The 14,807-nt window shown below is 56.3% G+C and overlaps 1 protein-coding gene across 1 annotated transcript in view; it reads right to left on the minus strand.

Moving 5' to 3' along the window:
* FOXP4 (forkhead box P4) overlaps positions 1 to 14,807 on the minus strand; it is a 34,494-nt gene that overhangs the window by 17,953 nt on the left and 1,734 nt on the right. Inside the window, exons 2-3 of the mRNA XM_029962508.1 lie at positions 8,260 to 8,349; positions 914 to 1,036 (exon numbers count right to left, since the gene is read on the minus strand). Coding sequence (XP_029818368.1) covers positions 914 to 1,036; positions 8,260 to 8,349 — 213 coding nt within the window. The remainder of the gene's footprint in view (positions 1 to 913; positions 1,037 to 8,259; positions 8,350 to 14,807) is intronic.

Genomic DNA, 14,807 nt, shown 5'->3' on the forward strand with positions numbered 1-14,807 from the left:
AGCTCGGGGCTGACAGCGCTGACAGCAGCAACTTCGCCGTTTCTGCCGGAGAACAGGTTTGGAGGGGCTGGGTGTTTACCCCAGAGCCAGCCGGAGCCAGGGCTGCAGCGGGGCCGAGCAGGCGCAGGAACATTGGGTCAGGGGTGAGAGGTGTGATGTTTGGTTTTCTGCCGGTGGAGAATGCGAGCTATTCCGGCCTGGGTTGTTTAATTTGCAGTCAAACGTGTTTCTTTATCCGGCTCCAAAGAGGCTTGTGGAAGGACCCACCCAGGGTAGTGTTTACCCTTTGTTCTTTCCCTGGGGCCAACCTTGAATCCTTATCAGCCTGTTTGGAGTAAACAGGTACTGGAGGCAGGAGGAAGGGTGTGGAGGATGCTTGTGGGGTTTCTCCCTCTCTCCCTCCCGCTGGCGAGAGGTGTTTACCCAAGCAGACCTGTTTTGTTTCGGAGTTGAGGTTTGTTATTTTTCTTCTCCTCTTTTTTCTTCCCTCCCCATCCGACTGAACACTCCGGAAAAGCTGAGCAGGCCATGAGAAACAAACCCACGTGCTCAGGTCTGGAGCTGGACACAGGCACATGCCCAAGGCCCAGCAGCAGCCACGGGGGCTCTGCTTGGGGTGCATGGAGCCAAGAGCACCCACCCCGACCACAGCTCCTCCCAGGAGCTGGGCAGCCCCAAACCAGACCTCGTGCAGGAATTTTCTGGGCTTTGAGCAGCAACATCCAGCTTTGCCAGCACTGTCAGCACCTGCAGCTGTTTTTGTCCCTGAACGTGCTGGGAATCCCCAAGGAAATATGTGGAGAATGCGAGAACCCAGGGAGGAAGGGACCCACCTGCCTGCCCACAGCGAGCTCCAGCACTCCCAGACCCAGTGGGAATTGCTTGGCTGGATGCAGCCCAGGTGCAGCGTTACCTGTTGCAGCATTATCGCCTGCTGCTGCTGCAGGAGGGCCTGGAGCTGGGGCGGAGAGAGGATCTGCTGCATCTGCTGCGGCGTGATCATCTGGGGGGACATCATGGCCACGGACACGGGCACCTGGGAGAGCAAGGACACGTCACCACTCCCCATTCCAACCCTGGCAAACCCTCCCCAAGTGCCAACAGCCTACAGGTGCCTCCCACCTCTCCTGGAACATCTTTCACGCCCCCCCAATCCCTGCCTCACCTTCAGGTGAAGCCCTTGGCCCCTGGTCCATCCTGGCACGCCAAGGCTACTGCCAGGACATGGCAATGGCAGGGAGGTGCCCCGTGGTGCAGCTGGCACTGGGGTGAAGCTTCCTAAACCGTGAGCTCCCCCACCCTGAGGGCAGGGTGCTCTTCTTTAAATGCAGTTGAGATGGGGGAACTGGGCATCAAACCACAGCTGCTTCCCTTGAGGTGCCGGAGCATGCAGGGCAGAGGGAAACACAAGGGAAGTGGGAAGATACTGATCACCCAAATAACTCTGCAAAGCAGAGCACGGAGGAAGAGGTTACCAGGTTCTCCACAGACACATCAAAGCTTTACCTCCAGCTGACACCGGTAACCCACGTAATTACCATGCCAAGAGGAGGGAGGGCTGAGAGAACCTGCCAGCCCCTGCCTTTGGTTATCAAAATATGGGTCCACACCCCCAGCAGTGCTCCAGAGAAGGTGTCAGTGATGGATTCCAGCCCTACTGGGTCCTGCCCAGGTGGAGCAATGATGCCTTCCCAACCACAGCCATCGAGAGCTGCCTCGTCCCAGTCTTCCACTGATCCCACCAGCCCAAAGCCTTTCCCAAAGCTTTGGGCAAAGTTATGGCTTTGCTGCAATTTAATAATCCTTCCTGGGTGCCCCCCTTTTCCTTGGAAAGCAGATGGCTGCTGCCTCCCCCTCCAGCCAGCCCAGTGGGATGGGACCACAGGGTAGCCCCGTGCAGTCCCTCCCACCCGTGGTGGGTGTTGGGAGCGCTCTGACCTTCAAGGGAGGCTGCCAAGGCTTATCTATTTACTCAGGCATTCTGCTGGAGGGAGGTGTGGGACACGGGTCGAGCTCCATTTGTGATCCCCCCTCCAGCCGCCCCCATGTCGCAGTTATTGATTAATTGCTGCGAGTTCCCACCCAAGGGCTGGGGCTGCTCCCACTGCTCCGGCCGTGGAGGGCTCGGAGGCTGGGGAGCATCCTCAGGGATGAGCCACAGCGCCCTGGAAAGGCTCCAGCACCCACCAGAGAGCCCCAAGAGCCCCCCACAGCAGCAGCAGCAGGGAAGGGCTGCTGTTTGGGTGCTCAGGTGCTCCCAGCCAGCTGTGCAAAGCCCTCGGCGAACATCTGGGAAGGAGGGGAGCCGGCGAGGAGGGCGAGACGGGCGGGGTGTGCGCCCGCTCCCGGGAGCTGAGCATCCTGCTAATTTCCCTTTGCCAATTCATCAGCTGGCAACGTGCTCGGAATGAGAGCCCCTAATTAATTGCTCATCCGCATCCCCCACCCGGGCGGGCTCCCCGCCCCCACCGCGCGGCCCCTCCAACACGTTTGCTGGCATTTTCAAATCGGAGGCATCCTAATTACCGGAGAGTTATAACACCTTCCATTTCTCGCCCAGCGGACTGACACCCTGTCAAGAGCAAAGAGAATTGCCAGAGGTTTTGACAACACTAATTGCCCCTATAATCTAAAAACACAAAGGAGAGGCGATTAGTCGAGAGGGCCCCAGCTCTCGATCCGACACGAGGTTTTCACAATGTTACAAGAAAACAAAAGTGACGCTTTTTAGAGTTTGATGGCTGCTAACAAAAGCAGAATTATATTTTCATACAACCTTTGTCTGCATTAAATGGCTTTTTCTTCCGTGCTCGGATGCGGAGCTGACACGGGGAAATGGTGGTGCCTTCGTGCGGGGCTGAGGTGGGAACGGGGCGAACCGGTGCTGCTGTTTGTGAGAGTCATCCGGGCTCTGCTGCCTCCTCGAGCCCCAGGGGATGCCAAAGCCACATGAAGAATTTCCCCACAGCATGGAAAACATCCCTCTCCCAGTGAAGGTTTCCAGGGAGAGCAGGAACTTTTTTTAGTAAAAGGGGAAATTCCCACTTACAGCCAGTTTTGCTCCCACTGCAGCCACTCATCCCAGACACCCCTGTTGGGAGGTGACAGCTGCTGCCCTGGCAAAACAAGAGGGGGATGGAAACGTCCATCCCAACCTGGCCAAACGCCCCATGGGGGCACCCACAGGCAGCTGATCTGCCAGTGGGGAGGGTGAGGGCACAGTGTGGCCCTGGGACACCCCTTCACCTGCAGCCACGGCACTCGGTGACCACCGGTGTGCCAGATTCCCCACGGCAGGAACGGAGGCCAGCCTGGCATCCCTGGAGAACGGGGGGCTCTGGGCAACAATCACCTCAAAAGCTGAGACCCAGACAGACAGAGTGGTCAACAAGGCGAGCGAGAGCCAAAGGGCACCGGGGGTGGTACGAGGGGTGAGTGTCACCCAGCTGCCTCCTCCACACCCCCTCCACCCCCGGGCACCGGAGCAGCCGGGGAATGTCCTCACAGCCGGCACATCCCTCGGGAAGCAGGTCCCAGCAGCGGCTGGTCCCCGGCCGACGCGTCACGAGCTGGCATCTGCCAGACACCGAGTCAGGAAGGGTTTGACTCACGCCTTGGCCGGCTGCCACTCCGCAGAACTGCTTACTAACAGCTCCGGCTGCTCCCAGAAACACCCGGCGCTGCTCCGGCCGGCCAGCGGCATCTCCGGGGGTGATTTTCCAGGCGGTCCCGGTCGTAATCCCTGCGTGCCAGAGGACGGGCGGGCACGGATCAGCAGGCAGTGGGTGGAAAACGAGGCAGGTATTCCAGGGAGGCTCGGCGGGAGCCTGGAGCAGCGCTGCCAAAGCCGGCTGAGGGAACCAGGATTTGGTTGGGTGGAACGCAGCAGGAGAGGGAGCGAGGCTCTTAAGGGAAATTTTTCTTGGATTTTTTTTTTTATGGGAAGCAGACTGAACTCCCAGGCACGAGGCAGAGCAGGGAAAGCCACGGCCCGACAGCTGCTCCTGGCTCTCAGCACGGCGGGGCTGCCAGAGGGACAGTGCCCTCCTGACCCCAGGGACAGCTGGCTTGGCACGGCGTGGGGACATCCTCCGTCAGCCCGCGGTTTGCTCAGCCTCAAAGCATCCCTGCTCCGACCATCACCTCCCAGCTGTGCCGTCACCCACGCCAGGAGGTCACCACAGGAGCCACGATGTCCCCAGGGAGCCGGGGGCAGCACGTCACCAGTGCTACGGGAAGGAGCATCTCCTGGTCCACACCTAAACCACACCTAAACCACACAGCCCAGCTCCCTCGCCAGGGCAGGCACAGCCCAGACCTCGTCCCCAAGCCCTGCTGACCTGAGGAGGGCTCTGGGACCACCAGGATGAACACACCTCTCCCTGTGCACAGCAGCTGCCTGGAGTGTTCCGGGCTTCCCACGGAGCCCAAGGCTGCACATCCTCACTATGATCTAATCTTGGAGTTTAAGTCCCCATTAGAAACAACAGAAAACATGTTTGTGCTCTTTTTTCCTAATTTTAAACACCCTTTTCAAATCCAAACCCAACAGAAACAAACCGAGGCGGTCGCGAATAGAAGGGGGGAAACAAACACCAGGAGCAGCTTCGAGTTCTGCTGTTTCAGGGGCAGGGGGTGAGCAAATCCCCACCCCAGAGCACCCACTTCTCACAGGAGAAGAGCAAACCAAATCCTCCAGGCACATCCAGGCGTCCTCTCCTGCACTCTCGTCCCTGGGAGAGCTCCAACATCCAGCTGGCTCAGACCGTCTGCGAGAGCTCCGAGCGCCCGGGGCCAGGCACTGATGCCACTGACACCAGTGTGACCCCAGCCATGGTCTATAAACCCTGAGGGTGGCACAGGGCCACCCAAACATTGCTCTGCCATCCCTCCACTCAGGAGGACACACCACACTGTGTCTGAACCTCACCAGGGCGGGACAGAGACAACGGACTAAAATCTACCCGGGGTCAGAGGGGAAACTGAGCTCAGCTCCATGTGGTTTTGAGGCTGTGGTTTGTTTTTTATGAACCCTCTGAACAGCCTCAGCACCAAAGGACTGATTGCCCTCGGTGGGGGTGGCAGCAGGAGGGCAAGGGAACAGGAACCAGCGTAGAGGACACCAGGCTCTGATGTTCAGCTCCATGTAAAGAAAAGGAGGAATCAATCCCTAGCGTGTTCAGCCCAACGTGCATCCTCATTAGTGCATCCTCGTTAGCATGGTGTTCCCACCAGGGAGGCACTAATGGCACGTGGCTGGGCTCCAGGAAGCTGGAAGGAGCTGGCTGGGGATACTGGCAGCAGAGGTGACAGTGCTGGAGTGCCCACAGCCCCCTCCTCGGTGAGCCCCTGCCCTCAGCATCACCCAGGCAGTGTCCCTGCGGGGACACCACGGGCACGGGGTGCTGGCACAGCTCATCACACTGACCAGTCTACAGGGACTGAAGTGACTTTGCTCCTCTGTTTATCCAAAATGCCAATCCCAGAGCAGGATGGTGGGGGGGGCTCCGGGAAGGAGGAGTGGGAGCAGGGACAGACAGTGATGCTGCAAGTTCAAATGGAAAAGCCTAACGCCGCGCGAGCCGAGACGGACGGGCTGCTGGGTCTGCTCCTGGAGAGGGAACGCAGAAGGGCTGCTATTGATCTGTCTTCATTACCCATTTCACTCAAGTTTCAAATCAACAAAATACACTTTTCCGCTCCGCTGCCCTCCCCGCGCAGCAGACAAAAGAAAAGCAATTTCCCGCAGTTTGCTCCAAACTCCTCTCCCTTCCCCTGGTGCCCTTCAGCCCTTCTCCCCTTTCAGCGAGGGGAGACCCCCCAGCTCCAAGGGCTGAGCCAGGGAGGGACCCCAAAGAGGTCACCCCATGATTCCAAGGAGTCTCCAAGCCAGCACTGAGAACACGGGTGCTGCCTTTCCAGCACTTCATTCCACTTCCCAGACCCCAGATCCCAGCAAGATCCCAGGGGGATACATTGCTTCCACCAGCCCCATGCAGGATGGGAACACCCTGCAGTCCATCAGCACCAAAAGTCCTCAAATGCAACACTCTGTCAGCACCCACCAAGTTTCCAAGAGTTTTAAAGTTGCAGAGAAATAAAACCATTTTTACATATTTTAAAACACCCAAAGGTGGAGGGTTTTTTGCCTTTTTTTTAGCTGCAGCTGTAACTCGAGTGTCAGCGTGAAGCTCTCCACACACACCTCCAGGCATCTGGGGAGAGAGGGTCCATACTCCAAAACAAACCAACTCCAGGATGCTCCGGAGCCCAGCAGCTCCCTGGTTGTTTTTAAGTGCACGCCATCGGGAATGTCATTAATATTCCCACTGGCTTGGTGCCCCGAAAACGTCCCGTCCCCATCAGGGGGTGACAGGGAGAGTGCACAGTGTGGGCAAGCATGGGGGGTCTGTGGTGCTGCTGGCTGTGGGGGCTCCTGCTCTCTCTGCCAGCACCGGGACCCTCCTGCTCCCTCCCCCTGGGATCGGGGACCAGGAGCTGGCTGGCACAGAGCTGAGGGGAGGCCATGGACACAACTTCTACCCCCTCCCCAAAATACCCAACTGTGTGAAAATCCATTCCCCAGCCTGCACATCCACAGGCAAAGCCCGTGGGACCCCAGGCTGGCACCCCAAGGACACCCCAGTTCCCAAACACTTCCATGACCCTCCCATCCTGCCGCACTCCCTGCTCCCTCCCCAGCCGGGGGCTGCTGCGCTGGGTCCCAGCCTTCCTCCTCCTCCTCCTCCCACCGTCCTGGCCAGTCTCATCCACACCACTCTGCCGTTAGATAAACTTCCTTTCAAAGGAGTCTGCTTAATCCTCTATCTCCCCTCGGTCAGATCCCGCTCCAGCTGCCGGCGGGGCCGCGGGGGGAGGAAGAGCCGGTCGCTGCTGAGTTATGAGCTATTTCTGACTCACGTCTACAACTTTCACAAGTCCTTTTGCAACACAGAAAGGGAGGAGGGGAGAGGAAGGAGATCCAGTTCGCTCCGGCGAAGCCGCTGGCCAGATGGGCAGGGAGGGGAGGCTGGAGAGCAGCAGGGAAGGGGAGGACGGGATGTCCAAGCAGCAGCACGTGTATCCAGCCGGGAACACGGTGGGGAGAGCACCGAGGGATAGGCAGGAGCAGTGCAGGGACACACACCCACGGAGGGGAGCAAGGCGCCAGTTACCGGAATCTGACTTCACCCTCGCTGCCTTTGTCCTCTGCAGACATTTTCCATGCAGTGACTGCATTTCCTTCCTGCAAGCACCGCTGGAAAAAGCCGCCTGTTTGTGCCGCAGGAGCCCTGACTAATTCCCACTGCTCGTACCCAGCTGCTGCTTCCCAACCCGGAGGGGCAGCCGGGGGTCCCGGGCTGCCCTGACCCCTGGGAGCCCCAGGACCTGCTGCCAGCTGGCTCAGCCGTGCCCTGGCTCTCAAGTTGGGAGAGGAGCTCGGGATTGCCCATCCCAGCCCGGCTCCTGCTGCCCTCCCACTGCCACACGGCTCAGCCTGGCACAGGCAGGACCTCCAGCTCCGAGAGCGCTTGTGCTAATTACTTTCCTTTGTTAATTAAACCCACGTGGCTCTAATAAGGTAACCTGCTGTTCTCCGATAAATTTAATTAGCCTGAAGGGAGAGCCCCTCCACACAGCTATTTAAATTGTCACTTTCCATCGCTTGGGCTTTGCTTCTTCCTGCCTCCTCCTCTCTCCAGATTTCACCCCTCTTCTGCTCCTTCTCTTCCCATTTTCAGCCCCTTTCCTTTGGCAGAGCAGTGGAGCAAAGGGGTGGTCCCCCCATCCCTGTACCCACCCAAAGCCCCGGTTCCCTGCCAGTGCTACAAATCCCACCTCAACCAGGTAGCTCCCAGCAGCTGTCCCACGTGGGAGGACTTGCCCTGGCTCCAGCCCCTGTGCCACACTCACTGCACCCAGCATTGAACCCTGGGAAACTCTGTGCCTCCCAATCTGAAATGTGTCCCATGGTAAGGTGGCACATGGTCACCTTCCCCCCACACACACACTCCTTTCTCCTCTGGAGCCAACCCTTCCCTGGCATCCCCCTTTCCCACCACATCAGCACAAAATGGGGACCACCCCCATCCCCCCAGAAAAAAAAAACTCCCAAGAAATTTCAGGAACTTTACAGAGGATTTAACTCCCTGTGTGCTCCAGCCATCCCGACCAGGGAGGTGACCCATGGCCTGTCCCACTCCTGCAGCCGAGCCCTTCCCACCCAGGGGTGACAGGGGACACGTGCTGGGGGCTCACCTGCACTGCTGGCTGCTTGCCCTCGTTGCTGCTGGGGGAGCTCAGCCCCGTGGCCTGCTGCAGCAGGAACTGGCGTGCCACCTGGAGAGCCTGCAAGAGAGACACAGCACCGTGGGCAGGAGGAAGGCTGCCCTCTTCCTCCTCCTCCTCCTCCTCTGGGCACACTCCCCCTCCAGCTCTGGTTCTCCATGGCTTTGATTCACGGGGTGTGAGGGATGCACGAGGAGGGCAGCGTTCCCTGCCACACCAGTATGACCAGTACACACCATTACAGACCACCTATTCCTACCCCCCAGAGCCATGGAAGGCCAGGGGAAGCTGGGAGCAACTCCATCCTCGTCCAGAACCCCCTGCCCCATCTTTAGCAGTCACCAGGTCCAGCAGCCCCGTGCCACTGGCAGACTGTCCCCAGGGTCATTCCCAGACTCCAGCCCTGGCACAGGTGTCCCCTGGCCAGGCACAACCAGTACCTGACCAAAGCTCCAGCTCCTGCCTGGTTTATTCCACCCTTGCACGGAGCCACCACCACAGTTCTGCTGCCACTGATGTCCCTCGTGTCTAAAGCACTGTGAATATTTAATTTTACATCTGATTGTTACATTGGAGCACCAGAAAGTTCCAGCCACCACCCAGACTTGGGTGAGGCCAAGTGCAGGATCACACCCTGAATCAATCCTTGAATGTGTCTGCACAGAGTTGATGGTGATGCAGGAGATGTTCAGCAACTCCCACAAAACCTGCTTATTGCTGGGGGTGTTTGCCTAGAAAAAGTGATGGGTTTCCTTAAGCTGTTTACAGGGATGAAGGCATTTCGCTGGGAATCACACCACAGGCAAAAGAGGGAGAAACCAACATAAATCAATCAAATACACTTGTGAAACACACCCAGGCACAACTGAGCCATGCACAGCACTGTGGACAGCTGGAGAAAGCAGGGGAAATGAAGGAAAATCCTGTGAAGAGACAAGAAGGAGAGAGGAGCAAGTGTGAGCTGAGAAGGGAGCTTCACTGAGGAGCTGGGAGCCAGGAGAAGGAATAAAGCTCTGAGGAAAACAACCCGCTGCTCCCAGATCTGCTTCCCCCTTCGCTCCTTATTTCTGCTTTTAAAGAATTCTTTTCCTTCCTTCTGTTTTTTTTTGGGCACGTTTCTGAACAAGCAGGGTATTGTGGCCCTGCCTGCAGGACAGGGCTGCATTAGGGCCAGTGCAGGGGCAGAGCCCAGCAGGTCCCTGCCTGTCATCCCCCATAAATCCCTGCCCAGCTTCCAGGAGCAGCCCTGCACCCCGAGGAAGGGCTGCTTGCTAAATCCCTGTGTTTCCAGCTAAAAAGAATAAAGCCCAGCCTTGTGCACTGCCTCTCCATCCCTCCCTCCCAAACCCACTGGCACATGGAGCAGCACTGCCCATGGCACCCGAGGATGCACCTCAGCACAGAGCTCACCCCGTGACTGAAACCAAGGAGCAGCCACAGCACCCCAAGACAGGGCCACTCCTCAAATGGGGTATCCAAGAAAACTCATTCCCTGCATTTTAGGTCCCCCCCGTGCTCCTTTGCACAGGAGTTTTTGGGAAGAGCATATGAACAGATCTAAAGCAAAGGATGCCTGAGCTGTACCATGTTATTTTTTGGTGGATAAATCCACCCAACCTGCTCCATGCAGGAGGACAGGCACTACAAGAGCACTTGCAAAATGAGAGGGAATTTAAAGCTGCTGCTGAATCTGGAGGCTGAGCAAAGGGTTTAACAGATACAGTCTCACTTACATCATTAAAAAAATTATAATTTCATAGCAAGGGGCCCAAACCCAACAACTGTGCCCCAGACGCAGCACTGGGCACCCTCTGCCCTGCCTGGCTGTGTTTGTCACCATCATATGAACCAAACAGCCCCAAGAAAGTAAAAAAACAAGGAGTTCCAAAAGCAGATGGATCCTAATTTTATATTCCTATGATGAATTACCAGGGCTGCATCCCAGGATTGCCCCCAACTTGGTGTGCCCAGCACGGGAACACCCAGAGCTGCCCCACGGCCACTGAGCACCCCTGGGGGTACTCAAAAGCTACACAACCACTAACCCGCAAACTCACTTCATCCAAACAGTTAAAAACTAAAATCCTGGAGGACAAACACGGCGATTCACTGCTGGGAATCACCGATGGAACGAGCCCGTGGTCCAGCTCGCGGAGCCGCCGCAGCCCCAGCGCGTCTCTCCACGGGCACGTTACTGCCCTGTTATTAGCAGGAATAGATGTGCATCGGTAATGCGAACACAAAAACCATGTGACAGTTATGACAGCTCAAGGTCTGATATTTTAATTACTTTTTGAAATGAAAACAGTAATTCCAGTTAAAAGCCGAAGGTGGAGGAATCCAACCGGCGGCTGCTCAGTGCCGACGCGCGGCACGGCCAAGGCGCCCACCAGGATGGGTGCTGGACTGTGGCTGCACCCTGTGTCCACACACCAACTGCCTCAGCTTATCTGCTTTTCCACCTGTCCTTTAACAGAGGTTTGCACGGATTTGGTTTCTCCACGCACACCACGTGGAATTCCTGCGGTGTTTGTAAGGGCCATCTCACAGAGGTGACCCGGCGAGGCAGGTCCCTGCTCCAGCCCAGCAAAAACCAGTGCAACAGGGACAGAAGAAACAGCAAAGAGGGGAAAACCAGAAGGGACAGAATTCCAGCACCAAGTGCCACGCAGGACTTCTCCCAGAATTTCTCTTTCTAAACCCAAACAGTGGCTGGGGCCACCAAGCCCCCAGCGCCCGCCCGGCTCGGCCCCACCGCGCTGCCTCTCAGGGGGGAATTTAATTCACTCCCCGCTGGCTCTCTCACTTTGTTGTGCTCTGAAGCACGAAATTACAAGATTTAGAGGAAAAAAAATGACATGGCCTTACAATTGCACACAGGGGCCTCTCCACCAGCGCCCCAGAGCTGCCCCCTCCCTCCCTCACCACCCGGCAGCGATTCCCACTCCAGCCTAAGCTGAGCTCAGCCTGCAAACAAGGGATGAAAACCTGTTGCACGGTTGCACAAAGCACGTGGAGCACCAAGGATGGAATTTTGGGATGCAGAGCCCCTGGTTATCTGCACTTGTTGCCCTCCCAGGGCAGGAGGAGTGGCCCAGATACTGGGAGACAAAGCCTTTCCGTAGGGAGGAGCAGGGAAGGCGTCATCCACAGGCTCTCCTCGGGGCTGAGGAGATGGGAAAGCAGAAGGAAGAGTCCCCTCGTGGGAGTGGATGGGCTTTCACCTCCCAGCTCTGGGAACCAGAGAAAAAGCGATTGTTTTAAAAAAGCCCCTCTCCTGCTGCACGGTGTCATCCAGCAGTGGTTACTGTGAGACCCGTAATTGGGAACGAATGGGTTGTGTCAGCTCCTGGATGGCTCCCTTTGATCAGCAAATTATCCCATAAAAAGTTTGTAATGTCTCAGGCACATCCAGAGCTGATGTGGTTTGGCTTTGCCCTCCCCAAGAGCAGCAGCAGCAGCACATTCCAGGGCTGAGGAAGAGGAAGGTGACCCAGGCTGGGGAAGGCCCACAACTCTCTCTGGCTGTGCAGGGACATGGAACACACCAGGGATGGCAGGGAGAGATGGGAGATGCTGGAAGGTGTGTGCTGGGGTGAGGAGGGGGTCAATAAATAAACCCTGCTGGTATTAATCCTTAATTCTTCCCCCACAGGCTTGTGCTCCAGCCTGTGAGGCTCCATAAATTCACTCCTGCACATGAGGGAGGCTCCTCCAGACACCAAGAGGGGCAGATTTTGGCTGCCTTCCTCATGGCAAACACCACAAACTTCCCTTTCTCCCACAGGGAACATCAGGTCCCACTTGGTCCCAGCCCTGGAAAAGCGCAGGTTGAGGAGACAGTGGCTCCCATCCCAACCAGGATCCCACCCTACAGCCTGGATAACGTTGGATTAACCCCTCATCCCTGCCTGGTTGCCCTTTTCTCCTCAAAACCTGCCCGAGCAGAGCCTCTCCAGGGCCTCCCAATTGGGAATAAACAGGTCAAGAGGTTCAAAAAAGTTTGGAGGGGGTGGAGACATCCACAGGTCTTCCTAAAAGCACAAGCCCCAGCCTCCCAAAAAAACTCCCCAAAAACCACCCAAACAAACCCAACAAAAAAAATCATAGTACAATGGAAAATCTTGCCCAGGATATTTTAAATTCCCTTATTTACCAGGTATTTCACTTTATGATGACGGAGCCAGGAGCAGGGTCACCACCATGGAAACTGCTGCCCAAACTTAGCTGAGGGGTTTTCTACCTGGATCAAAGCTTCACATGGGGTTTTACCCCCCAACGAGTGAAAAACCACCTGAACATGACATCAGACCGAGAATTTTGTAGGGAAAGAGGACCTGTAAGAGAGTTTGTATCTTCCCTTTTCCCTCCGATTCTTTCAGAGGGTGGAAAGGGGTTGGGAAGGGACGAAAAAAACGGCAAAAAAGAAAAAGGAAGATTTTTTACACTAACCTCATAAAAATGACATCGTCACATTCCAGAATTAGAGCCGTTAAAACAACACACAGGGATATTTTTAGCTGGATATTAACAGTAAATGATGCCATATTGAGGAGCACTTCCACCAGCCCAGCCCGGCCCCGCTTAACCAGAACCAAATGACTCCAGGAGATCCAAATTAACAAAAATGACACAATTCTTCACAGGGAAATAAATAAAAAAAAAAGAAGCAGTTTTTACACCCAACTCCATGTCTGTGTCCCAGCCGCAGCTGTGCTCCCCTGCTCTAAGGCTCCTGGACTTTATTAATCTGCTCTTGCCTCCTCAGTCCTCGCAGGCGAGGGGTTAAACCCATCCCCACTAATGAAGAACACAAGGAACATGCTCCTGACAATCCCATTCCATGGAAAAAAAGGGAAAAAAGAGTAAAAAAAAAGGTTCCTGCGTTTGTCCTCAGTAAAATACGAAATATGAATCAGGGAAGCAAATAGAGAGATGAGTTTCACTTAAGTGCTCCAGCCTCGTTTTTATCTTAAATACCCTAATAATAGCGGATTACACAATATATTTGAGATGTGATCACATGTTTTATGGAATGGTATCTCTCTGAGGGCAGCAAAGTGCCTCTCCTCCCCCTCCACACCCTTCCTCAACTCCCAAAAAGGTCCCATTTGCTTCTTTTCGAAAACAAGACTTATTTTTGTTTATTATTCCCCATTTCTTTGACGTCTGTCTGCAATAAACTGCACTTTTTAATGTCCTTTTTGCATAATAAAATAACACCAAACAACGCTAGAGCAGCTGGATTTTCCAGATGGCTCCTTTTCCAAGGACTGCAAGCTGGAAGAAGCTCCCGTGCGGTGCCAGACTCAGGGATTTTCCCCACGATTCCCCCAGGATATCCCTGCACGAGCACCTCCACGCTTTTCACCCCTGCACACCAAAGCTGCAGTGACCCCCAAGCCCCAGGCCCTCTGCACATCGTGGATTTAAACTCCAGCTCCAGGATAAGAGCTGGAAACCCGGGTTTTTTTTAGGAATCAAGGAAACCCTGGAGAACCCAAAGCCATGGAGAGCAGCACCCGTTGCCTGTGCAAAGCCCACCCTGGGTCTCCCCTCGCTGCATCACTCCTGATACCCAAACCAGAGGATCTCCCTCCTGCTCCCAGCCCAGGGATGTGACTCCCCCATCACCCCACTGCCCCCGTTTCCTGCCCAGCCTTCCTCTGACAGGAATCCCGGGGGGCCTGGCATGGCAGGAGGGGCCAGCGGGGCCCTCTGGAGCCCGGCAGTGCCAGAGGTCCCACCACGTTCCCACAGCAACGGCGGGGGGGTCCCGGGCCCTCCCGTGCCCCCGGCCGACCTCTCCCCTGCGCCAACCCCGGCACAAAGCGGGCGGGAGCTATTCAGGCTTTTCAGCCCAATCCCACCATTGAAATCCAGGGATTTACCCCAGAGCCAGCCCCCGGGCTGGGGGAGAGCGAGGGACAGGAGGGGGATGCTCCTTCCCCACCCCATCCCACTCTCCTTTCGGATCTGCCCCTCTTCCTCTCCTGCTCTCCCTTCAGACACTCCGGACCACGGGATGCTCTGCAGTCGCACGGGTAGGGAAGGACAGATGGACAAGGATGATGATGGAACGCTGTGCTCCGTGGGGGAGCAGAGCTGGAACCGAGCTGGGAGCCCCTGTCTCAGCAAACCAGGCTGGTGCTGCCAGACACCCACGGCCTCTTGCTCTGGGGACATCCCAGAAGCCACAAAACAGCCTCGGGGGTCCCTGAGCACCCAATGACACATCCCTCTCCCCTCAAGATCCCACCCAGGGCACCCATCTCCAGCAGCACCCTCAGAGAGGAGCCTGAACCCACAAAGTCCCTGCAAAGAGCTATCTGGGTTCACCCCTTGAAGGGGGTGAAAGCAGAGGGGCCACAGGCACTGGAAAAGGTCCAAACCGGACAAAAATCGAGGGCAGAGCACGAGCCTCCAGGAGCAGCATCGCCCAAACAAACCCCCACCCCTCCAGGCTTCCAAAGGTTTCTTGGGCATTTCATAAAGTTCAGTAAGAATAAGGATTGAGT

The sequence above is a fragment of the Manacus vitellinus genome, unplaced genomic scaffold (assembly GCF_001715985.3).
Source record: "Manacus vitellinus isolate BGI_N305 unplaced genomic scaffold, ASM171598v3 scaffold_47_pilon, whole genome shotgun sequence".
In the NCBI taxonomy this organism is placed as follows: domain Eukaryota; kingdom Metazoa; phylum Chordata; class Aves; order Passeriformes; family Pipridae; genus Manacus; species Manacus vitellinus.